General features: G+C 40.5%; 1 protein-coding gene across 1 annotated transcript in view; it reads left to right on the plus strand.

The window, feature by feature from the left end:
* The window catches only part of ERC2 (ELKS/RAB6-interacting/CAST family member 2), a 1,004,571-nt gene that overhangs the window by 546,629 nt on the left and 432,816 nt on the right, over nt 1–25,126 (plus strand). Inside the window, exon 12 of the mRNA XM_069561579.1 lies at nt 565–700. Coding sequence (XP_069417680.1) covers nt 565–700 — 136 coding nt within the window. The remainder of the gene's footprint in view (nt 1–564; nt 701–25,126) is intronic.

The following is a 25,126-nucleotide window of genomic DNA, read 5'->3' on the forward strand; positions in this document are numbered from 1 at the left end:
TGCCTAGACTAGCTTCGCTATAGCCTTCCAGTTGATAGAAGTAACTGGGTTCTTTCCTGCCTTGGGAATAACACCTGCTGTTCTCTCTACCTAAGGGGCTCCTCCACTAGTGTCTCCTGGGTTGGCTCCTTTGAGTCTCACCCATAGTCTTGTTTCCTTAGGAGGTTTCCCTGACCACAGTGACTGCAGTCCTTCCCCCACCGTACCGCTTGTCCACATATAATCACATCATCATCTCTTACAGCATGCTATTTATTTCCTTCAACATATGGAAACTGAAGTTGTGTGTTCTTGGTACTTGTCTGTCTCTCCCCACTGGACTTCTACTCCATGAGGAGGGTGAAGACTATACCTGTCCCGTTCACCACAGCAGCCTCACTGCCATTCTGGCACCTGGTGTTAAGTGGGTGCTTCAGACATATTTGTGGTTGAATGAATGGAATGTTTTGAAGTCCTGAATTTTCCTGAACACATATCAAAATATTCTATACTGGGTACTTCTATTACGATAACACGTTATCTTCCAATGGCTGAATTTAACCAAGCTGTGCTGACTTTTCTCAGGCATATGAAGGATCAGAACAAGAAGGTGGCTAACCTGAAGCACAATCAACAGTTGGAAAAAAAGAAGAACGCCCAGTTACTGGAAGAAGTCCGCAGGCGAGAGGATAGCATGGCTGACAACTCTCAGCATTTGCAGGTGAGTCCAGCCTTCTCCTCTTAACCCTTAAATAATTGGAGATCAACTCCCTCCAAAATATACTCTTTGCTGTGGGAAAGCAGGCATGGAAATGGTGGACGTAACTTTGCTCTAAGTCCTGCACTAACCGTCTACTCCCAGGGAACCCAGTAGGTCTTTCTGAGTACGGAGCATAATTTTCAAAATAGTGCCCAAGAAAGGCAGGTTATGGTGGAACTTGCTCAATCTGCACACAGTCTCTTGGTTCCTGTGCCTCACCTTAAAAGGTAAGGGCTGTAGTTATAGAGCTGGCAAGAAGCTTGAAACAGAAATATCTTCCTTTTAGAATTGTATTGAACTTGTTTTGGTGTCAGGAGTGAAATGTATGGGTGTTATCACCGAAGGTATTTGGAAGAGGATGCATCAAACTGATTTCAGACATTTTACAGAACTGGTTTTGTTTTGGTTCAAAACTCCAAGGCTCTGATCATTATTCTGTCTTTTCTGTGGAATATAGTTATCTCTGAATGGATGGCCCTATCTCAGAAACCAACTGGCCGACTGAAAACACCAATTTTTCCTCATTAGCCATCCCTGTTTTTGGCGAAAGAGCTCTTCCCATGTGCTCAATAAAACATTCAAGCTAAAACAGGGCATTTGCTTTGAAGTTCCTTTATTTATTCCAGTGTGCCTTTAAACAGAGCAGTTCAAGTTCGAGTTGGCTGGAGTTCATGTTAAATTCTGCTTATTAATTAGTGTCTTTCTCTAGTTATATATTAGGTTTCCTCCTTGGAGATAGAAGAAGTTAGATAATTTCAGTATGTACTCATAATTCTCTTTTTTAATTGACCGAAAGAGAAATAAGTAATTATTCCAGAGTAGGAAATACAAGGAAATGTCTTGCATAGAACATGTCACAAGGTGGTTACATAGTCAATATTAGTTTCTTTTTTCTCTGTATTCTGGAGGTGCCCTGATGATGTCAATCAAACCCCTTTACATTGATGCCTGATTTGGGCATCATGATAGTAGCATCAAGTCCTTTGTTCCCTCATGGGATCATCTTTGGATGGACTAGTAGTTTATTTTAATCCATGGCTTCCTCAATGTTTTTGAGAAATCAGTCTCGGGGTTTTGGGTGTTAGTTCTCCTATGAATCATATGAGATGTTATATTAGAACCTACAAATTGAGATAATAACTAAAATTTGCAGAACTGTATTGCCTTGTCAGATGTGTATTCTTATCCATGCCTTAGAGTAATGTTGGTGATTTTATATATGGTAATAGTAGAGTCTCGGAAAAGGTATGAAGTAGCATCCTAGTAAGTGGTAGACATGGAGACTTCAAGTCTTCCTGCCTTGAAGAAACAAATGGAGAGAAACAGCAGAAGTAGTGGATCCCATTTATTAACTTTTCAGTATGCTGTGTATTGTGCTGTCTTTGGTTCTGTCAGCTGGGTTTGTTGGGACTCTTATTTCCAAGTCATAGGAACACAACAAGTTGAACTAAGAAGACAAAAGGGACTCTGTTGGCTCAGTAAACTGAAAATTCCAGAAATAGACCCCAGATCTTATAACATGAAGGTACTGAAACAATAGCATCAGGAATCTGTCTTCATTCTACTCACAGGCGTGCTCTGCTCTTGGTTGCCTTGATTCTCAGGAAGGCTGTTCCACAGTGATGCCAACTATGGCTACCAGCATTCAGCCTACATTCTACGAGTGCAGTCACCCCAGGGGGAGGAGAAAGGTTCTTTCTGAGTAGTTCTAGCAGAAATCCGAAGGCAGATAGAATGAATAAACTGGCCAGGCCATGATCAAGTTATATGGTTACCTGGAGTCTAGAGAAAAAGGGTTAACCTCACCCAAGTCACATGGTCTGAGACTGAGGACAGGTAATCCCTCACACAAAAGAGGGTTCTGCTCAGAAGGAATGCTGGGCAGATAAAATCACAGAGATCCATTATAACCGTAGTATGGGGTAGTTAACTGTTATCCCATTTGATATATGAGAAGGAGGAGGAGGCCCCAAATTATTCAGCTAGTAAGTGGCAGAGTTGGGACACAAATCCAGATCTGACTGTCTTCAAGTAGTGAGAGTTCTAATTAAGAGAGGAAAGAAAAACAACAAAAAAAACAAAAAACAAAAAAACAAAAAAACTGGAGTGGCAGAGAGACTTCATGGAACAGGTGGGATTGGAGCTAGTTTGACATGGAAGGGATGGAGCAGTAGGGCAGGCTCACCAAGCAGGAGAGCTATCAGAGAATGTACAGAGGCTGCATAGCACAAAACATGACGAACCAGCTGGTCCTGGTGACACAGAGATTAAGTGTTGCTGTTATCTTCCTTAGCTGACTCTGGAGCTGGAATGCCTAAGTATCAAGCTTCCGAATTCACCAGCTGAATGTTCTTAGCAGGTTATTTCCCTAAGCCTCAGTTTTTTCATCTGTAAAATGGGTATGATCATTGCACCTACCCCAGAGTTACTGTGAGGACTAAAGGGTCAGTGCATGTAAAGAATTTAGAACTGTGCTTGGCACAAACTGTGCTCAAAATAAGTGTTAGTGATTGACTGTTTGTATATTGGGTTGGTCAGAAAGTTCATTCAAGTTTTCCCATAAGAGGTTATGAAATAGGAAAAGATAAAAGAAGCATTTTTTAGAATATGTATTATATGTGTGGTTATTTGTGCAGTTCTGCTATGATATGTGTTGAGCATCAAAGTTTCTGTTTTTTCTATATATAGTAATTTTTTTCTTTTCTAAGGACATGTCTAGTTATGGAAATTAATGTCTTGTTTTGGCCCATGAACTTTTGTATAGCAATATTTTCATAAGGGGCCTTGATAACTACCTCATAGGCATATTCATAAAAGATAGCATGGTCTGGAATTGCTTAGTTGCATTCCTGACCACCCCAAATAAAGGAGAGCATATGAAATGCAATAAAAAGTAATCACGATTAATTTTGATGAAAATGTCTCTGGTTAAGGTTAATATAGAGTGAAACTCCCACTTTCCTGGATTGTGAAGCAGATGTACTCAGATGCAGTAATTACTGCCTTCTGTAGACAGAACTTTTCTTTCTGAGGGCACTTGATTTTTCAGTTTTACTGTTGTTTTAGGTACTTCCTGTTTATAAGTTAGCCTGCTAATCCCTTTAAGTTTCAATCAATTGGGATCTGGTTTCGATGGCTGGTTGGTTGACTGGTTGGTAGATCTAAGTTTGGCATCTACTAAACTTGACTGTGGCTCAGATCATGAACACCTTATTGCCAAATTCAAACTTAAATCGAAGAAAGTAGGGAAAACCACTAGACCATTCAGGTATGACCTAAATCAAATTCCTTCTGACTATACAGTGGAAGTGAGAAATAGAATTAAGGGACTAGATCTGATAGACAGAGTGCCTGATGAACTATGGAGGGAGGTTCGTGACATTGTATAGGAGACAGGGATCAAGACCATCCTCATGGAAAAGAAATGCAAAAAGGCAAAATGGCTGTCTGGGGAGGTCTTACAAAGAGCTGTGAACAGAAGAGAAGCAAAAAGCAAAGGAGAAAAGGAAAGATATAAGCATCTGAATGCAGAGTTCCAGAGAACAGCAAGGAGAGATAAGAAAGACTTCCTCAGTGATCAATGCAAAGAAATAGAGGAAAAGAACAGAATGGGAAAGACTAGAGATTTCTTCAAGAAAATTAGAGATAACAAGGGAACATTTCATGCAAAGATGGGCTCGATAAAGGACAGAAATGGTATGGCCCTAACAGAAGCAGAAGATATTAAGAAGAGGTGGCAAGAATACACGGAAGAACTGTACAAAAAAGATCTTCATGACCCAGATAATCACGATGGTGTGATCACTCACACCAGACATCCTGGAATGTGAAGTCAAGTGGGCCTTAAAAAGCATCACTACGAACAAAGCTAGTGGAGGTGGTGGAATTCCAGTTGACCTATTTCAAATCCTGGAAGATGATGCTGTGAAAGTGCTGCACTCAATATGCCAGCAAATTTTTGCTGAGTTTTAAGCCAAAAATTGCTGAGTTTTCAGCAGTGGCCACAGGACTGGAAAAGGTCAGTTTTCATTCCAGTCCCAAAGAAAGGCAATGCCAAAGAATGCTCAAATTACCGCATAATTGCACTCATCTCACATGCTAGTAAAGTCACGCTCAAAATTCTCCAAGCCAGGCTTCGGCAGTGCATGAACCATGAACTTCCAGATGTTCAAGCTGGTTTTAGAAAAGGCAGAGGAACCAGAGATCAAATTGCCAACATTTGCTGGATCATCGAAAAAGCAAGAGAGTTCCAGAAAAACATCTATTTCTGCTTTATTGACCATGCCAAAGTCTTTGACTGTGTGGATCGAAATAAACTGTGGAAAATTCTAAGAGAGATGGGAATACCAGAGCACCTGACCTGCCTCTTGAGAAACCTATATGCAGGTCAGGAAGCAACAGTTAGAACTGGACATGGAACAACAGACTTGTTTCAGATGGGGAAAGGAGTACATCAAGGCTGGATATTGTCACCCTGCTTATTTAACTTCTATGCAGAGTACATCATGAGAAACGCTGGGCTGGAAGAAGCACAAGCTGGAATCAAGATTGCTGGGAGAAATATCAATCACCTCAGATATGCAGATGACACCACCCTTATGGCAGAAAGTGGAGAGGAACTAAAAAGCCTCTTGATGAAAGTGAAAGAGGAGAGTGAAAAAGTTGGCTTAAAGCTCAACATTCAGAAAACTAAGATCATGGCATCCAGTCCCATCACTCCATGGCAAATAGACAGGGAAACAGTGGAAAGAATGTCAGACTTTATTTTTTGGGGCTCCAAAATCACTGCAGATGGTGATTGCAGCCAAGAAATTAAAAGACGTTTACTCCTTGGAAGGAAAGTTATGACCAACCTAGACAGCATATTTAGCTATCAAGCATATTCAACATATTCAAAAGCATTACTTTGCCAACAACGGTCCATCTAGTCAAGGCTATGGTCTTTCCAGTGGTCATGTATGGTTGTGAGAGTTGTATTGTGAAGAAAGCTGAGCACCGAAGAATTGATGCTTTTGAACTGTGGTATTGGAGAAGACTCGTGAGAGCCCCTTGGAACTGCAAGGAGATCTGACCAGTCCATTCTAAAGATCAGTCCTGGGTGTTCTTTAGAAGGACTGATGCTAAAGCTGAAACTCCAATACTTTGGCCACCTCATGCAAAGAGTTGACTCATTGGAAAAGACTCTGATGCTGGGAGGGATTGGGGGCAGGAGGAGAAGGGGACAATAGAGGATAAGATGGCTGGATAGCATCACTGACTCAATGGACATGAGTCTGAGTGAACTCCGGGAGTTGATGATGGACATGGAGGCCCGGCGTGCTGTGATTCAGGGGGTTGCAAAGAGTCGGACACAACTAAGCGACTGAACTGAAATGAACTGAAACTTGGCTTATTCTACACCAGCATTTTGTAATGTTTCAACACCCTGACTTCATGATTTTGTTGAACCAAATAGGTATTATATCCAGAAAAAATCTTAGGTAAAAGTACCGCCTGCGACAGTAATGGCTGTTGGATCAGACTCCAAAAAGAGATTGAAGAGATTCATCCAATTCGTATGAGAATCAGAGACAAATTTGAATGTGGATAAAGTGACCATGTTATTTATTATCCAAACTAGGAGAGAAGCAAAAACTGGACCATTTCAGTCAAACCTAGAAATGCAGTCATTAAGAAAGATTTTACAAACTCACCCTTCTTTAGTTCTTAAGTTTATCGTTTTATGGCAGGAATTGCAGGCTCAAGTGCCTTCAGGGTCTAGACTATTAATGTAAATAAGAAACAGGTTTGCATGTAAGAAAATTTATGATGTCTGGTTCTTGCAGCTTTTTTTTTAGTTTTTGGTAGAGATGTATCAGTTAGCAAGTGCCATAATAATGCTGTGTAGCAAATCACTCCCAAACTCAGTGACTTTAAAGCATCAGTAGTTATTCTCACAGATTTTTAGGTAGACAAAGTAGGTCAGCTCCTCCAGAGTGAGCTAGGGTGGGTACGTCTGTTGCTCACTCAGGTCTGTGGGTGGCTGGACAGCTCTGTTCCACATGCGTTTGTTCTGATGCTCAGGCTGAAGGGGCATCAGTAACCCAAGGAAAACTATCTATGACAGTAGCAGAGATGCAGGACAGAAAGCCAAAAGGTGCTATGTCTCATAAGGCCTAGTCTTAAACTAACAGTGATTTTTCACCCCACTTCAAGGCACATGGGTAAGCTAATAGTCAAGGTTTGGTGAAATATCCTCTGTTCAAGGAGAGAACATTGTGAAGAAATCGATATAAGGAAGGGTGAAGAATTGAGATCAGTCATTCAATCTGTTACAAAGAGATAATGTTTGGAAAAATATTTCTCTATTATAAGGAAAACAATAACATAAATATAATGAAAGATTGCAGCTGCAGTAGCTTTAGTCTATGGATGTAACTGAGAGTGGCGGGGACTGTAGGGAACTCCAGAACTCATGCCTCATTGAAAGCAGTTGGGACCACAAAACTTTGGCTAAATAGATATTGCCAAATATCTACGGTGGGTTAGGGTTGAGGGCCCTTCTGATTGCCATAAAACTATAAAATCTTATGTGAAATCCATGGATTTTAGAAAATCGGTTCAATTTTTTAAAGCATTCTGTGGGTCCAGTGAAGCACATGTGCTGGTGAATTGAGTGTTGGTTTTCAGCCTCTATTGCACAGCCTCATGCTCTGATCCCACTGGTTTCATGTGGTATAAGTAGAGATTAAGAATGTACACTTAACTAGCTTAGCCTGACCAATTGAAGAGAGATGGCAGTTTAGTGTATTTATGTTTTTTTTTTCCTTGTTGTTGTTATTGGAAAATATCTTGAGTGGCTTGAATGATTGTTCCTCGGAGGAGATACCCACAATAAAGAGGAATAGAGAGTGTTCTTAATTTAAGTTCTAATTGGCAATGAGGGCAGGAAGGGAGAGATAAAGAGCCATGGAGTTGAACTCTCCAGTGTTAAAATAGTGGCCCTGTTTTTAGTGCAGGACCTTGAGTAAGGCAGAATTTCTCTCTCACTTTTTTCACCTGTAAATGGGGATTACACTCTGTGGCTCCATGGGTGGGTTAAATAAGATGAGGTTTATGAAACAGCCTAGCAGAGTACCTGGTCTATGTGAGGTTCAGTTATTAGAGCTTTCTCCCAGAGAGACTGATAATGAGCTTTTAAATATAGAAGACAGTGACCAATGGGAGTATCACGCAACGAATCCTTTGCAACTATTTTATGCTGATGAGTAATACAGATATAGAGAACACATCAGTAAATGAAAGTTTCCAATAAAGCATTAAAAAAACATTTTGGGCAATAAGGAGGAAAAATTAAAACATTTTTCAAGTTTATGTTGAATTGTCTGTGAAAGTAAGATGTGAAAGATCGTGATTTTCTTGTATAATTCTCTAGAACTGTTCCCCAGGACACAGATTATGGAGCATAATATTTATGTCTGGCCTTGGGGCTTTGGGCTTCTGTGTGTCCCACTAGAGCCCACATGGACGTTTTTCAACAAGGTGTTTTGCCGGAGATTCCCACTAAATCGTCATTACCAGAATGGGATGCATTTCCCACCCACTCCTCCGCCCACAACTTCTGGCTATTTCTTGCTGAGTAAATATGCCAATTTGAAATCCCAGTGGACATCTTTGTAGATTTTGGCTTCATTTTCCACTATACAGCTTATTGAGTTAATGAAGTAACATTCTAAGAAATACACACGCCAATATTTTATGTTCCTTTTCTGTTGTATGTCTGCAGAATTCTCTTCAATTTATTGCCTGAAAACTAAAGTCTGTTCTTGTATGCTTCCGTTTCCAAATTATAGGTTCCCAGGGAACTGTAAAGTTTCTTCTCTGCCAGTGGTTAAACCCAAGTGTGATCAGTTTAAAAAGCAAGTGAATGTTCCCATTTATTCTTGTCCTTTTAGTAAAATTCTAAAAAATAAATAAAAAAACCTAGAAAGACAATTTTATTTTTCTGTCTGTGCAATTCTGTGCAGCCATATCTTTTTTCCAATGAGACTTCCTTTACTTTGCTCCTCCAATTAGAACTGGAATCAGCTCACAGAGGAAGTGTAGCAAACAACATAAACCTCAAAAATGTGTAACTTTTAGCAAAACATATAGTTCATTATGAAGTTCCCAAGCTTCGCTAAGTTTCCCACCCACCCCCTCCCCATGCAGAGGGACATGTGTGTTGTCAGTAGCAATTTTTAAGCCTCATATCTATATGTTCATCTCTCTAAGTCACTGAGTTAAGTTCAATTCCCTAAGCTTAAAATTGTTACTCTGACTGTGATCTATATTCATGTGTTATGTACACTTCTAAGTACTGCCGTTAGAAGAAACCTGACCAGCAGAGTTAAGAGATTCATCATTGTCAAAATACGATTATTTAGTTCCTAGTTTTTCATGGCTGTTCCATAGGCATGGTGTAGAGTGATTTAGGAAAGCTCCATTTTAGCCGTCTTGTTCAACATATAGAAAGATGAAAAAAGTCATCCTAAGATAGGTTTAAAAGGAAAACCCACATTTGTTCAAATTTTCATTAGAACTTAATATGATTTTTTGAATACTATGAGTTGCTTTATTTCTTTTGTCTTGTAATTTTCTACCTTGATGGGTAGAGATGGGGAAGTTCCATTAAGTTGTGGATGAATTCCATCGCGTCGTTGAAATGTGGACTGAGCTTCATCCAACATTTCCAGACTCTGTTCAGGGTTTCAGATGATGAAAAATACTCAAGTATTTGCAAGTCTGTGGAGGACACAGAACATTGGCCAGGGGACTCAGGGTTAGTACAGAAGTGCTTTCTTTTCTTGGGGATTTATTTTGACATTTGTTTTTCTTTCACACTATAATCCCCCACGAGCCAAAAAATGACTTTTGTTGTAGCAGGTCCCTGCAGGCATTCTCAGAAAATCTTATTTGACAATCACTTTCTAGTAGCCTTGACTTGAAGTTGTTCCTCTTTGTAGTAACTCATAGACTGTCAAGGGTGACAAGGCATCCTGTGCAGTGTATTGGGGAGCTCACCGTTTGTTACACTGTTCCAAGAAGCCAAGTGAAATCATGTAAATAAAACTGTTGTATGTGGAGTTTTTCTTCTTTCCTCCCAATAAAGTATTACTTGTTTTTCCAAATGTGCAGTAACTTGCATATTTCTTCTGAGAAATGTCTTCAGCTTTTTTCTGAGGATTTGTGACCTAATCCTCCACTTCATATAGCCCCTCTGTACAAACAGAGTATATTTCTATGGAAAAGAGAGGTTTACCCTTAATCAAGTGTTGCCTAATCTACCTACTAAATTACCCCTTGGAGACAAAGTGGCGTTCACTATTCTTTGCTGCAGAGTTTTCACGTTTCAATCCATTAGTGCCTCTCCAGCAGTCCTCAGCAAAGTGGATGTTTGTCAGAATCAGAAGATCCTGCTGAATGAAATATAATGTATCTGTCACATGAAATCACTGTTATTATGGAAGTAGAGTCTTGAATGCTCTGGATAACTGGGCTTGAGGGGTAATGGGGGCTGGAAAAAGGAATCTTCCTAAAATATGTTAATCTTATTCACTTTGATGGAGGTTACTTAGGATGATTAGAGTTCTTTTTAAAATATTATCTCTTTTTTGTGTCTTCGGTCCCTGAAATACAAATTGATAAGGGGAAGGTAACATGCATCCTACTGTAATCTCCAGTGAGAATTAGAGATAGATGTGCTAAAGGGAAGAGTATGCTTCACTTCTAGGGAGAGGGGAGGCTTTGCTTTGTAGAGTCTTCTTTTTTTATATATGTTTGTTTATTTATGTATTTGACTGTGCCGAGTCTTGGTTGCAGCATACAGGATCTTCGATTTTCATTGTGGCATGCAGGATCTTTAATTGCGCCCTGTAGGATCAAGTTCCTTGGCCAAGGATCGAACCTGGGTTTCTGCATCCTTCCTGCAAGGATCAAACTAAGACTTCCAGAGTTCTTAGTCACTGGACCACCAGAAAAGTCCTGTGTTTACCTTTAAATTTGACCTTCAGGTTTATTTTGAGGTGAGGTTTGGGCTGTAAACTGGAGACATCATTTTTACATGTTTGTTAAAATTAGTGCAATGATCAGTTTAGCCAATAATAGCAGTGCACCTCAGCCAGAGCCCAGTGTGCTTCTCCCAGCGCTTTCATGGGATTTTCCTCCTTTCCCAGGTGAAAGTTGGTGAACCCGAAACCATGCTTTAAAAGCCCCTGAGAAATGAGAGCTTTAAACGTGTGTACTTGGGATCATCTGTATGTTTTCCTTCTCCTCTGCTTGAATCGGTTGCATGTGCAGTATAATTTTCAAAGTAGAACACAATGAAGGCATTACTAAAGGACCTACACTTTGAAGGCATGCGGACTGAGGGAGCAAAAAGTTTTGAGTGCAAACTCTTATTATTTTTTCAAAAGTAAAATTTACATAATAATGCACATACATGGGATTCTGGGGTTTGGTAGTTCCTAGGGGGCAGTTGTAGTTGTGTTAAACATGTATCAAAAGAGCCAGTCCAGTTAAACTGGTTCTTCCTGGTTAGGGTAATTATGGCAGGTTTACCCTAAGATATGGCTACCAGAGGTTAGTCTTGGGGCACCTGCAAATCACAGTGTGTGTCACCCTGACATCAATAACCTCTTTCTAATAGATTCTGGTATTTCAGCACATTGCTGGCCGGCGTGGAGATCTGGGCATGGCTAATTTAAAAAAAAAATATTAGGTTTGACTTACAGCTTGTCCATAGCATTGCTAAACTGTATGTTCTCACTCTCCAGATTATGGAAATGACAGTCAATGGCATGGGCAATGATTTAGATGGAAATCTTGCAAAAAGAAAGTACAATTCTAAAATCTTGTTCCTACTCACTCATAGTCTCTCCTGTAATACCCGTTTGGGAAGTTGCTAATTTAGATTTATGACACTTTTAATTTCTTCTCTGCTATTACACTTTCCCTCTACATCTTATTTATGTTGCTTGTTTTAAAAAAGAAAAAACCATGCAAGGTTAAGCAATCATGAGTTTTTCTAACTAGAAGTAGGACCATACAAGCCCCTTGTTTTGCCAATGAGGGAAGTAATGGGCCCAGCAAAGGCAAATGACCTACCTAAGATCCCAGGAGTTAATAGCCAAAGGGAGACCAGATCCCAGGCCTTCTGCATTCTTGTCCAGTGCTGTTTGTGTAGCCCTCTGGTTCCAGAAGATACAGCTGCCTTCAGTAGGATTTGAACCATTAACCCAAAAGTCCAAAGATCAAGGCTGTGCTTTCTCAGTGTTGGATTTTAGATATACTATCTAAGATGACATAAAATTACCCCTCACAATAAACTAAGCTTTACGTGTATTTTGTAAATAGGATATTCTATCATCTCCTGTTCTCTCTTATGTTTTTAAAATTAGAGTAAATTAATAAGTGGCAAAGTGGGAAACTGTTTTGAGAATCGTCTATGAAGCTTAGGACTCTTTAGATGATAAAAATTGGTTTACATTTTTCTATCTTTGTCACTTTTTCTCTTTTACAGAGGCTGAGAGTGAAAAGTGAAAGGGTTAGTTGCTCAGTAGTGTTCCACTCTGTGACCCCATGGCTCCTCTCCTCTGTCCTTGGAATTCTTTAGGCAAGATTCCTGGAGTGGGTTCCCATTCCTTTCTCCAGATCTTCCCTACACAGGAATCTAACCAGGGTCTCCTGCATTACAGACAAATTATTGTCTGAACTACCAGGGAAGCCCTTTGTAGAGTCTGGTCACCCATAAAGAAATGCACGCAGTCTTTTGTGGAAAACAAGTGTGAATTGCTTAGAGAGTTCAACAATAACTATGAGTACTGCTACTTTTTATTGAGCGATGAACTAGGTCAAGAATAAATTCTTTGGTTGAGTTCCTTGGGAAATGTAGAGTCTGAGATTAATATGCCCGAGGTTGGTTGGGATTGCTCTCAGGAAGGAAAGCCTGACTGAGCACAGGAAGAAACTGAACTATAATTGCAGCAAAGGCCTCAACAGTTCCTATCAGTTGCTCTGGAATTGGGGTGACCTTTTGGATGGAGTTGAGCCCAGTTGAGATGAGGGGGCTGGGCCATTGTAACCCCTCATCAACAATCAATGATGCAACCCACCGTGGGGATGGTAAGGAGGTTCTCAGGGCAGGCACATCCCTGGCAGCTGGCAAGTGAGTGCCTTGGTCTTGGAGAGGAATCGGGGCAGTGCACCACTGCATCTACAGCAGACGTCCAGTATGGATGTTGCACTGTCCCCTTTGACACCCACAGCAGATGCGCACATCTGATCTCAGGACTGTTTTGTGTACCCAGCTTCATAATTTTTTCAATACATGCAGCTGTTAAAAAAAAAACCAATCCTAGTTGACCAAATTGCTCTGTATACACATTTACCTGTTTACTCTTCCCAATGCATAAATTATGTTATAAGAATCTTTTAAGCAATTTTTACAAATGAGAAGATTGAGACTGGGTGATTTTAAACAAGAGAAAGAGCTGGCATTCTTTTTCCTCAGGCCTCAACTGCAGTAACTATAGCCACAGTGAAAATAGTGGTCAGACTATTCCAAAAACAGATAGAAAAGTTAGATGACATAAACTTGGGTAAGGAGGTTTCACTTGGATTTATAGATTATTGGCTTATCTTTTTTAATTAATGGCATAAACTTCAGTTTAGTCACTCAGTCGTGTCCAATTCTTTGTGACCCCATGGACTACAGCACGCCAGGCTTCCCTGTCCATCACCAACTCCTGTAGCTTACTCAAACTCATGTCCATTGAGTCAGTGATGCCATCCAACCATCTCATCCTCTGTCTTCCCCTTCTCCTCCTGCCTTCAATCTTTCCCAGCATCAAGGTCTTTTCAAATGAATCAGCTCTTCACATCAGGTGGCCAAATTATTGGAGTTTCAGCTTCAACATCAGTCCTTCCAATGAATACCCAGGACTGTTCTCCTTTAGGATGGACTGGTTGGATCCCCTTGTAGTCCAAGGAACTCTCAAGAGTCTTCTCCAACACCACAGTTCAAAAGCATCAATCCTTTGGTGCTCAGCTTTCTTTATAGTCCAACTCTCACATCCATACATGACTACTGAAAAAACCATTACTTTGACTAGATGGACCTTTGTTGGCAAAGTAATGTATCTGCTTTTTAATATGTTGTCTAGGTTGGTTATAACTTTTCCTCCAAGGAGCAAACATCTTTTAATTTCATGGCTGGAATCACCATCTGCAGTGATTTTGGAGCCCCCTAAAATAAAGTCTTTCCACTGTTTCCCTGTCTATTTGCTGTGGAGTGATGGGACTGGATGCCATGATCTTAGTTTTCTGAATGTTGAGTTTTAAGCCAACTTTTTCACTCTCTTCTTTCTCTTTCATCAAGAGGCTCTTTAGTTCTTCTTCACTTTCTGCCATAAGTGTGGTGTCATCTGCATATCTGAGGTTGTTGATATTTCTCCCAGCAATCTTGACTCCAGCTTGTGCTTCATACTGTCCAGCATTTCTCATGATGTAGTCTGTATATAAGTTAAATAAGCAGGGTGACAATATAGACTTAAATGCTTCTTAAAAGCATGTAAAACTCTGTCTACCTGTTGCCTCAGCTCAGCAAGCAGTCCCCTTGATGTTTTTTGAGGACTTTTGTGTGCCAGGCACTGTGCTACCTGCTGGGCGTTTAACAACCAGTTTGGAAGAATTCTTTACCCTTGAGTATCTCAAGATCTTTTCTTCTGACTAAAGGTGTCTTTCTCAGGCTTCTGATTTGCAACAGCTTCTGAAAGTAAACTAAAGAGTGTGTTCCTGGGCTGTTGCTTGTCCTAGGATGGAAGATGTGAAAGAGGTAACAAAGAATGTTTCTGCAGCTAGAGCCTTGGTGGGCCAGGGCAGAAGCTGTAGAAGGCCTTATGAATCATAGTTCAGCAGCGCAGCTTTCAATGTCTGAGTGGGTGAGAGCTGAAAAGACCAAGGCAGTTGAGGATCTGAATTCTGTTCTAGGTTCAGTCTCTAATTAGCTGTGTGATTTTGAGCAGGTAGTTTCTGTTCTCTCTGAGCCTGCTTTTTTGTCTACAAACCAAGAGGCTTATATTGGTGGTGAGGGCCCTTTCAGCTCTGAAATCTTGGAGTCCTGGAACTAGCTGAAGGATGCATACATGTGCTGAATTAAAAGTGCCAATGGAGAAGACAGTTCATGGTCCACTGAGATGCTGCTGCCCCAACACAGCATTCATGTCAGTAGCAGGGATGTCGGTTGGGAATTCAGGAAAATAGGGGAAACTGGTCTCCTTCTGTACTGACCCTGTAGTATAATATATGACTTTAAATATAATTTATTCTAAGAACTCATTCTGTTTTCTATCTAAAGTGCAAGGTCTGCCATTTTGAAAAGACTTTTGTAGTGTGCACTAAAACATTGTTTTCTTTCTTTAGAGTAGTCGGTTATAATAATACAACCACGAATTGTTACTTTTTTTGGTGTATGATAAAGATTAGAACTGTGACAGTCTGGACATAAGATACATAATGCAGGAGCTCCTCAGAAATTGACCTACTTGGGTTACAGACTTATTTCTCAAGGGCAGGAGTTATGTGGCTTTTAAATGTAATTGTTTGTAAAGTAGACAATTATTTTAATAAGCCACTATGTCAATAGGGGCTATTCCCTGCCACCCTGACTGTGTGGGTCATAGTTGTGGGAAAACAGAGACTGATTTGACAAAAACCTGGTTGAAAGTGTCTAGGTTCACATTTCCCACATACAGTTATGAAAGTGAAGTTCTAGGAGATACTATTAGATAAAAGGATTCCATTTGTCAAATACCTTTGGGAACAATGCATACTCCCTCACTTGGAGAGTCACTATGCATATTAGCATATTAAAGACACTCAGAAATCCTGTGATCAAAAAAACTGTTCTGTGTTCTTTAATCCAAAATTTCTCCAAATTGTTTGGCAAAAGAAATCTCTCCCCACCCCCAACCTTGGGATATCTACTAACATGGCTGAGAGTTAGTATTTTATAAAACTTGGACAAATGCCGATCTAGGCAATTTATAGTGCTGATGGCTGAAGTTTGTAGTCAGCTCTTTGATTACAGTTTGAGATGGAGCAAACTCTATAATAATGCTTTATTAAGCATTATCTTGCTGAACAAGAATTTGCCTTGGCATCTTAAAATGGCTTTACACCTGCCACTTGATTAAAAATAGTTGTGTTAGAATGAGTGGCCAAGAAAGTTCTGCTGCTGATATCCTTTTAAAAAGTTGCAGCTCATTAAAAAAAAGTTGATGTGAGGCAAACTTGAAAAATGTTTATGACAGGTATAGTAATCTTTCTTTCTGTCACTTCTTGACTCTGGAATCTGTGTTGACTTCTGATTATAAACTCACATCATATTATGCCCCAGATCCAAATGTGATGAAGAATATTTTGGAGGAAGATGTGAAAATTATTCCAGTCTTAAAATATAAAATTGGATTCTTAAGGTATCCATTGTTAATTCTCACTTGCATACAGTTTTGCCCTCTTCCTGCTAAAGCAGGTCATTGGCAGTGTGGAATACAGTGCTTCGGGTTCCTGTTATGCTGTCAAAGTCAATTATACGGGTTGAAAGTGAAGCACAGAGCGTCCCTGTGTCATTACTAGCAGGCTTGTTTTTATTTTGGTTGCACATTTTTCCTGTGAAAGGATCCTTATGAGAAATTAGAAAACCACAAATTTGAAAATGTTAACAGTTAAACAATATAACCTTGCATGTATGTCTCCTGGATGCCTGAGTCTGATCATAAACGGGGCTGTAATTTCTGAATGAACGGCACCTCTCTTAACCTGGCTTAATGATGGCTTTACCCTTTTACTCATCTTACAAGATTATTTACCCCCATAACCTAAATGGGGAATTAAGGCCATATGAGACTGTGGCTTCATTCACCTGGCTAAAGTTTCACTTCACAGGAATCACCACAGTCCAATGTTTGAGACCAGGGTAATAGTTAAAATTTCATCTTCGGGGTGTGGTGTCTGGAAGATATATTACAAGTAAGGGGAGAACCCACTTTTCAGTTTTAACTGATTCTATGATGTTTGTAGTTCTTAAAACTTGTTTTTTTAACCATATAAAAATAAGGTCATATCTCTGTATTTTGAATGCTGATGAAATGAAAATTTCATTCATGTATTTATTCATCCCACAGCCATTTGTATCAGGCTCTGTACTAACCTCTTGGGTTTCTGAGACCAGGTTTTTGCGTCTTCCTCACCTTCTGTAATGGTCAAATATAACTATGCCAACATAATCATAACGTAAGATGTACTAGAAGATGGTGGAATACAGCCCAGAGAGATTTTTCTGTAGTTTCGAGTAGGCAGCAGTGCAAGTTCAGAAGATGAACATTGTAAGCAAAATCAGTCTAAATTTGTTCACCTAGGGCAGCTCCTGCAGCTTTGCTGGGGTTTCCTACAAATGCTGACCAACCTAGATAGCATATTGAAAAGCAGAGACATTACTTTGCCAACAAAGTCTAGTCAAAGCTATGGTTTTTCCAGTGGTCATGTATGGATGTGAGAATTGGACTGTGAAAAAAGCTGAGCGCCAAAGAATTGATGCTTTTGAACTGTAGTGTTGGAGAAGACTCTTGAGAGTCCCTTGGATTGCAAGGAGATCCACCCAGTCCATTCTAAAGGAGATCAGCCTTGGGTGTTCTTTGGAAGGAATAATGCTAAAGCTGAAACTCCAGTAGTTTAACCACCTCATGCAAAGAGTTGACTAATTGGAAAAGACCCTGATGCTGGGAGGGATTGGGGGCAGGAGGAAAGGGGGATGACAGAGGTTGAGATGGCTGGATGGCATCACCGACTCGATGGAAGTGAGTCTGAGTGAACTCCGGGAGATGGTGATGGACAGGGAGGCCTGGTGTGCTGCAATTCACGGGGTCGCAAAGAGTCAGACACGACTGAGCTACTGAACTGAAGGCAGGCCCCTTCCCTCTTCCTGGTGAGTGCTTCCAATAGAAGCCACCTTGATTACAAAGCCACTTAGTGTTTATTTCTCAAAGAGAAATTAAATTAAAAAAAAAACCTTTTCAAGTTTGAATATATAAACTTATAGTTAAAATCGTTAAGATGTCTACTTATGATATTTATTTTGCCAATTTATTTATGTCCAAAATCACTTATTACTTTTTGCTTCTCTTGTATTTAGTGGCATAAACAGTCATTCTCCACAAGTGTCCTTGAAGAGTCAGTGACATTGCTGGAGAGACTCTGCCATCATCTGCTACGGTCTGCCCAGTCTGGTTGCCTTCACCTCTGAATGGTCGGACCCTTTTATCTCTTTGTCATACGGAGTGGCAATTGCTTTCTTTAAGGTGTGTTTTTTCCACACTGGCTAAGATCATGGATTCCTCGGCTGGCTCCCAGTTTTGCCAGTTGCCAGCTGTGTGATGTCTGGCAGGTTACGTTTCTGGATCTCAGGTGGTGACAGGACCCTCCTCCTAGTGCTGTGGTCATTTAGAAAACAGCACAGAGTGTTTGCTGGTGCCATGATGATGCTGATGAGGGTATTGATGATGTCATGTTGTTCAGCACTTAAACTTGTGAGGGCTCCTTGGAGACCTTACCAGAATCTGCAGTGCCCTGTACAGTTGACCATTGCTTTCTCTGAGGACCCTCTCCTCATGCTCTCTCCCTCATTGATTGCTCTGGCATACCAGTCTCAAGCCTGCTCCACCTTCAGGTCTTAAAATCTGCTATTCCCTTGACTAGAATGTTCATTCTTCAAATATGAGTGTGACTTACTCCTTTATTGCTTTCAGGTCACTGCTCAAATGTTTTCTCCTCAGAGGGGCTTTCTCTGCATGCTCTTTCTAATTGATTGTTCTTATCATGCTTTATGTCTGAACCTTACTTTAGCTTTCTTCATCTTGCATATATCTTGCATATCATAGCCTAAAACTGATAATGTACTGTTACTTGTAAACTTGTTTCCTAGCTGTCTTTCCCATGATCACATGAGACTTTGTCCATCTCCCTCACTAACATGTAGGGTTTTCTTATGTTTCCAGAACAATGTTGACATTCAGTAAGTATTTTTGACTACCTGAATAAGTGAATTATTCTAAGTAAGCAGAATGGGGGCGAAAAAAGGTCCCATGGCATTTCAGTGGATCGTGAGTGGCTGCCTGGCTCCGATTAGAGGAGGACTGGGGTGTCGTGTCCAGGAGGAAGGAGAAGAGTGCTGGTGCTGGTCAAGAGCAAGTGTGGGGCTTGAGGGAGGACAGGGTGTGTGTGTTATGAGTGAAATGTAGTAGTGAGCTCCTTGAAAGTGAGGTTGTTGTTGCTCAGTTGTGTCCACCTCTTTTTGACCCCATGAACAGCAGCACGCCAGGCTTCCCTGTTCTTCACCATCTCCTGGAGCTTGTTCAAGCTCATGTCCATTGAGTCGGTGATGCCATCCAACCATCTCGTCCTCTGTCGACCCCTTCTCCTCCTGCCCTCAGTTTTTCCCAGCATCAGGGTCTTTTCCAATGAGTCAGCTCTTTGCATCAGGTGGCCAATGCATTGGGGCTTCCGCTTCAGCATCAGTCCTTCCAATGAATAGTCAGGGTTGATTTCCTTTAGGATGGACTGGTTTGATCTCCTTGCTGTCCAAGGAACTCTCAAGAGTCTTCTCCAGCACCACAGTTTGAAAACCTCAAATCTTCGACACTCAGTCTTCTTTAGTGAGGGCCTGTCTCTTATTCAACTGGATTGTTTCAGTGCCAATAAGTAGTAAGATCATAATAATTATTAATTATTAATAGATATGTGGTGAATGAAAAGCTGGATAATCATATAGGCTAACCATAAATAGAGGATGCACCAGTTAGATTTTTGTCCTGAAGTTTGTTGTGATAGGATTTTCCTGCAAGAAGCATCCTTGCTGGCATTTGAACATGTGAGTTTTTAGAGATCTGTCACGGTTATTTTTCCTTTCTCATATAAGCTGCAGGGGGTGTCATCTTCATTGCAAGCTGCTTGGAGTGGCTGTCAGGAGCAGGAAGGAGCTGCTTAAGGAGGGGACCAGAGGAAACCTAATTCCCACCATATCCTCAGAGGGACTGCCTGTGTGGCTGGCATGCTGTGTTGGGAAACACAGGCTGGAGACATCTGCAGAGAGTTGGCAAAATGAGCAGCAGATCCTTTGAGCAGGTTTTTCTTCATATTTTAGAGCTCCAGTGAAGCCGTACTTTTGTGAGTTGTTTAGGTTTTGATCCATTAACTGTTGTATGAACAAAGAATTTTCTCATTAGCTAAGAGTTTGCACTTTGTTTAATTGATGGATGGTTACAGTCATTGAGTCATTCACAACCAAACAGTGGGCACCTGCTGTGTGCAGGGCACTGTTCTCAGGGAGTGCTGAGCCTGTGTCAGCCTGGCAACTACATGACTACCATCATCTCAAGCAGCTGAGTTTTTGGCGCTCTCATTTCTGAGTGAACGTTTTCCTGCTCAGCCATCACCTAGTGGAACTTCTGTACATTTCTCAGCATGGCAGTTGTTACTCAAAAGCTTTCTAGAACTCCTCTGGCCACATTAAGAGCCACACATGAGACTTTACTCTTCTGTAATCACAGCTCTTTATTTTCTAAAACCAAAGTTTCCTATTTTGATCAATAGCCTTATTTCCTATATTTGGTTCTAAAAGACATGTAAAGTTATGCTGCTGGTATGATACTTTGTCACAAAAATGTGCCAGACTCTGGAGATGGTTCCAAAGGCAGGTTTCCCAAAATGTCTTGGAGAAAAGCCTGCCTCTTTGGACTAACTAACAGCCTCTAAGGCAACTACTTAGAATAGAGATGATATTCATGGAAATGGGAACATTAGGGCATATTTTATAACCTTGTCTTGTTTCTTTCAGACACATTATTTTATTTTGAAATGAAGCAAATTGGTTTTTAGGCCTCATATAAATAATACAGTGATTGGGTTTCCAACTTTTCAAATGACTCCTTCTATACTATGAAAGATTCAAAGTCATTTACAACCACACAAAAGCTTTATGTTGCCAAAATTATGTCAAAGTTGTAGATGACATTGACTCCCTGGAGGCCCAAACTATCTAGGAAATTCCCTGACTTATTCCCAATTTTCTTTCTTTATCTAAATCTGGGTTTTCTTCCTTTCCCACTTCTTAGGGGAGGCTGCATATCATTGGTTGTCCCTTTTCATTTTTAATCTAGAGATACACAGGCCTGTAATCCATTCCCTTTTCTGACACTTTACAGCTGTGTGATGCTGAGGTTTCTTAACCTTGCTGTACCTCAATGTTATCATCTTTAAAATGGGGATAAGAAGATTAGCTACCTCACGGGTTTGTGTGAAGCAATGGCATCTCAATGTAAAGATGTTAACATTGCTCTTTGTGCCCTGGATGTGCTCAGGAATGACAAACACAGTTACTTTTGCCATCATCATCGTTTTCGTAGTTAGCATTGACCAAATAATGCATCATTTTCTGATATGATTGGTGGAAGTCAGTGCTAGTTTTAGGTTTTCTGTTAAACCCTCAATTCCTTGGGTTGTGCTATTTTAAAGACTTGTATGTCTGTTCTGGTAGTTTAGCATTGATTAGGAGAAAAATCTAAGATTTATGTCTTCGTATACTTTTTCCCAGCATCGTAAATTTTTAAAACTTTTCTTAATGTTTGGCAGCAAGCCATACCCTCATTGTTCAAGCACACATGCACATATGGTGTGTATGCATGTGTAAAGATATATACACACACATACGTATATTCATTCCCAGATTGTTTTATTTTTTTGCCTTGAAACATCATAGCTTCCTTAATTTTGCTTGCTGGTGTTAGACGACTATATTTTTCACCTCTAAATTAAATCCCCAAAGAATTTGACGCGTAGGCACCAGAGTGGTAGCCTTTAAAAAGCCACTGACTTCACACAGATAGATACTTGAGACAGAAAGCCCTTTCTTTCTTGTGCTCACTTGGTATTTGGCTTTACCTGGCCTAGTGAAGTGAACTCTGGGTAGGCTGAGCTAAATATGGCCTCGTGTACCCATGCACAGGCAGTGGGGAAGGGGGTTCCCGTAAATTGAGAGGCTGGACACCATCTCCAGGCTGGAGGCCACAGGAGCCAGGAGGCTGAGGAGGAAATGGCACGGCTCCTGTGGCCAAGAGGTTTGCCTGCAGTTGGTTTGGGCCACAGAGCACCCTCCAAAAAGACTTTGACGTCTACTTGGTTAATTTGATTGATGCTTTAGAGTGTGGGAGGGAGGCAGCACTCCTGAAGAGTATTTATAATGCCCTGCACATACAGGCTGCAGAGGCAGCCACAAAACCAAGCTGGACATAAATGTCAGTTATAAAATAAATTTTAGAAAGGCTCTGTATCCTCCCGCATCAGACTAAGCTCATGCAGCTATGATTATTCTTTCTTCTCACATCTGAAGGCTTTTGTTTGCCATCTTTATTGTTGCTTAAAGTTTGCAATTAAAACTTAACCTAACAAAACCTGTGTGCAGCTGTTTAGTTGAGAAATTCAGACTCTTTTCTTTGGCTCTATCTTTGCTCAGAGGGCAGGCCTTCTCTTTTTCAAGCCTGAAGATTGGTGTTTATGATCAGGCACTGCTATTTTCTTTATTTCTCATAGTAATTAACAAGAACATTTTTTTTTTTTTTGGTGCTGGTCAGCCCCAATGTATTAATTGCTTGCTTTTTCATGGCTTCTTGTTGAAAGGAATGCATATCACAAGATAGATTGTCTCATTCCAACTGAGTATTTATGAAAAGAATTCCAGGACGGCTCAGTCATCAGGATGTTCTGTTACTTTAGGAAGATTTCACCATGATTGTGAGCAAGAAATGAAAAGTTGGATCGCTTTTCTGAGTGTTAAGTGGGTTAGGAACATGTTTTAAGGGGCACCTGCAAGGGGAAGAAGGCTAATTGTGGAATGAGAAATGTGTAACGTTTAAGCTGAGACCTGGAGGAGGAGCAGGAGCTAGCCATGCAGAGTTGTGGGCAGAGCATTAGAAGTAGAGGAAACTTGTGCAAAAGTCTCCAGGGCTGAGAATGAGCCCAACTTGTTAGAGGAATAACAAAACACACACTGTAAAATTATTAAGATACATAATATCTATCTTTTAGAGTTGTTGTAAAGATTAAATTTGATAAAGTACATTAAATACTTAGTCTTGGGCACACAATAACAATAGATATCATAATAATACCTTCCTTAGTGCCTTCATCTGCTTTAAAGTTCTTCTCTATACATAGTTATTATTAAAAATACTTTAACAGACATAAAAGAAAAGGGTTATTGGGTTTTAGTGACTACTCAGACCATTTTTTCTTAAAGTTGTCCATCATCCAAAGTTTTCTTAGGTCTAGCTTTCCTTTGACACACTCTCTGTCTTTAAACTGATCTGTTCAGATTCACGAATGGGGACAAGCAAATGGAAGTTCGATGTGAAATATTTATTGCAGTGATGAGAACTTGCAGAAACATGGGAAAAGATTTGTACATTTTTCTGTGTACAGAAATCTGGTTGGTCATTATTCCTTAGCTAAGTTGTCAAAAACGACGAGAGCTTTAAAAAATAATTCTTGTTAAGTATAATACAAATGCATAAAACAGTTAAAAACATTTATACAGCTAATGAGCTTATAAGGTAGAAATCTGAATTCACCACTCATGAAAGAATCTTGGACTTTCTAGTTTTCCACAGCTTCCAAGATCCTGCTCAAACCAAAGGTTATTTCCTTCTCCCCCAAATAACCACTCTCTTGACATCTAGGGTAATCACCTTACTTTCCTTCATGCTTTTTCTTACCCAGTTGTGTCTCCCTACATACTATATACTAGCTTTGTCCATTTTTTTGGTTTGTCTGTTTGAAAGCAAGCTCTAAAAACTTCCACATTAGATGACTTGAAATGAAATAAAACTGGCCATGCAGGGAAAACTAAAAATCACCAGGAAAAAAAAAAAAAAAGCAAACTTGAACTCAACCAGGGTTAGTAGCAAGGGGAAGATTCAGAGAGAAATTGAAGAGGATGAGGAGGCTCCTGGGAAGAGGCATGACTGGCTCAGAGCCCCTGTCCAGGAGCATCCCTTCTGACGAATGAGGAAAACTTGCCTTGGAGACTGCATGGAGCAGGAAGCCCCCAGTGCGGAATTGTAGGGGAGATGTCTGTTTATACTAGGCTGGTGCTTCTCCTTTGAAAGGTCCACAGCCATTTCCCCAGGGCCTGAGGCTCAGGGGAGGGAAACCACCAATCAGTGCTTCTGGGTCAGAAGTAATGAGATAAATTGGAGACCAGACACCTCCCTCTGTTGACTGAGAAAGAAGGACACACAAGACGGAAATGGGGAGGAAACCCGAGGCTGACCCCTTCCTGTAGGAACCAAGGGATGGGGAACTTCCTGGGGTGCAAGTTCATTCCCTATGGGCTTTTAAGAAAGGAAAAGAATTGCATGACATAGGCTTAGTTCTGAGGAGTTACCTAGTTGAGCTTACCTTTTAACTTGCCTATTATGTGCCATTTTACAAACCAAGTTCATCCTCTATATAGCTATTAACATAAAATCCAAAACAAACCTAAATGGAATTTTTGTTTCCTTTTAGAAGATCCAGAGATCTTGGGGAAACAGTTTAGGAATGTGGCCCTTCAGGGCTTGGTGGAAGAGAAACTAACTGGGAAATGAGTGGTTCTGCATTCCCAGAGGATGTATCAAAGGATTTGGATTTTATTCTGACTTTGCTAGTAACTAACTACAAAAAAAAAAGGCAGTTGGGAAATTCTCTGAAAATATTGATTGAATTCTGAGTTCTAGGTACTGAATTGGGTATAAAGAAGTCAACAAGATTACAAGATCCCCATCACAGTGCTGCCTTCCAGGCATAAAGAGCAGCATTAAACCGGAAGTTTTGATAAGCTTGTTGAGTTCTGTGGAGAAGTTTAGTGCTGTGTGGGAGGGCTTACCACAGGCACCTTGCTGGAGGGTCTGGCTGGAAGGGCCCCTGGTTATCTTGTTCATCCTCTCTGTTTTCAGTTGTAGAAATGGGATGGAAAGTCAGGGAGTAAAGGAGGATGCTTTACTTGGGGCTGTGTGATCAGCTAGTGATAGAACCAGGGTTAAAACCTGAACCTGACCTGCGCTCAGCACTTCCAAGGTCAGGGGAACACAGGCATGTTTCTCTGTGAAACTGGAAGATCAGAAGTCTCTGTTTCTGAGAGTAACTTATTTCAATCCCTGTCAAATTACGTGAAATCCTTGTGTGACCTCTCAGTTTGTAGGCCTTTTGCTCTTATAGTTTTTATAAAATATTCCACTAGGACAGCAGTTGAAACACAGAAGCCAGAATCCTGGTGCTTGG

Source organism: Ovis canadensis, chromosome 19 (assembly GCF_042477335.2).
Source record: "Ovis canadensis isolate MfBH-ARS-UI-01 breed Bighorn chromosome 19, ARS-UI_OviCan_v2, whole genome shotgun sequence".
Classification (NCBI taxonomy): Eukaryota; Metazoa; Chordata; class Mammalia; order Artiodactyla; family Bovidae; genus Ovis; species Ovis canadensis.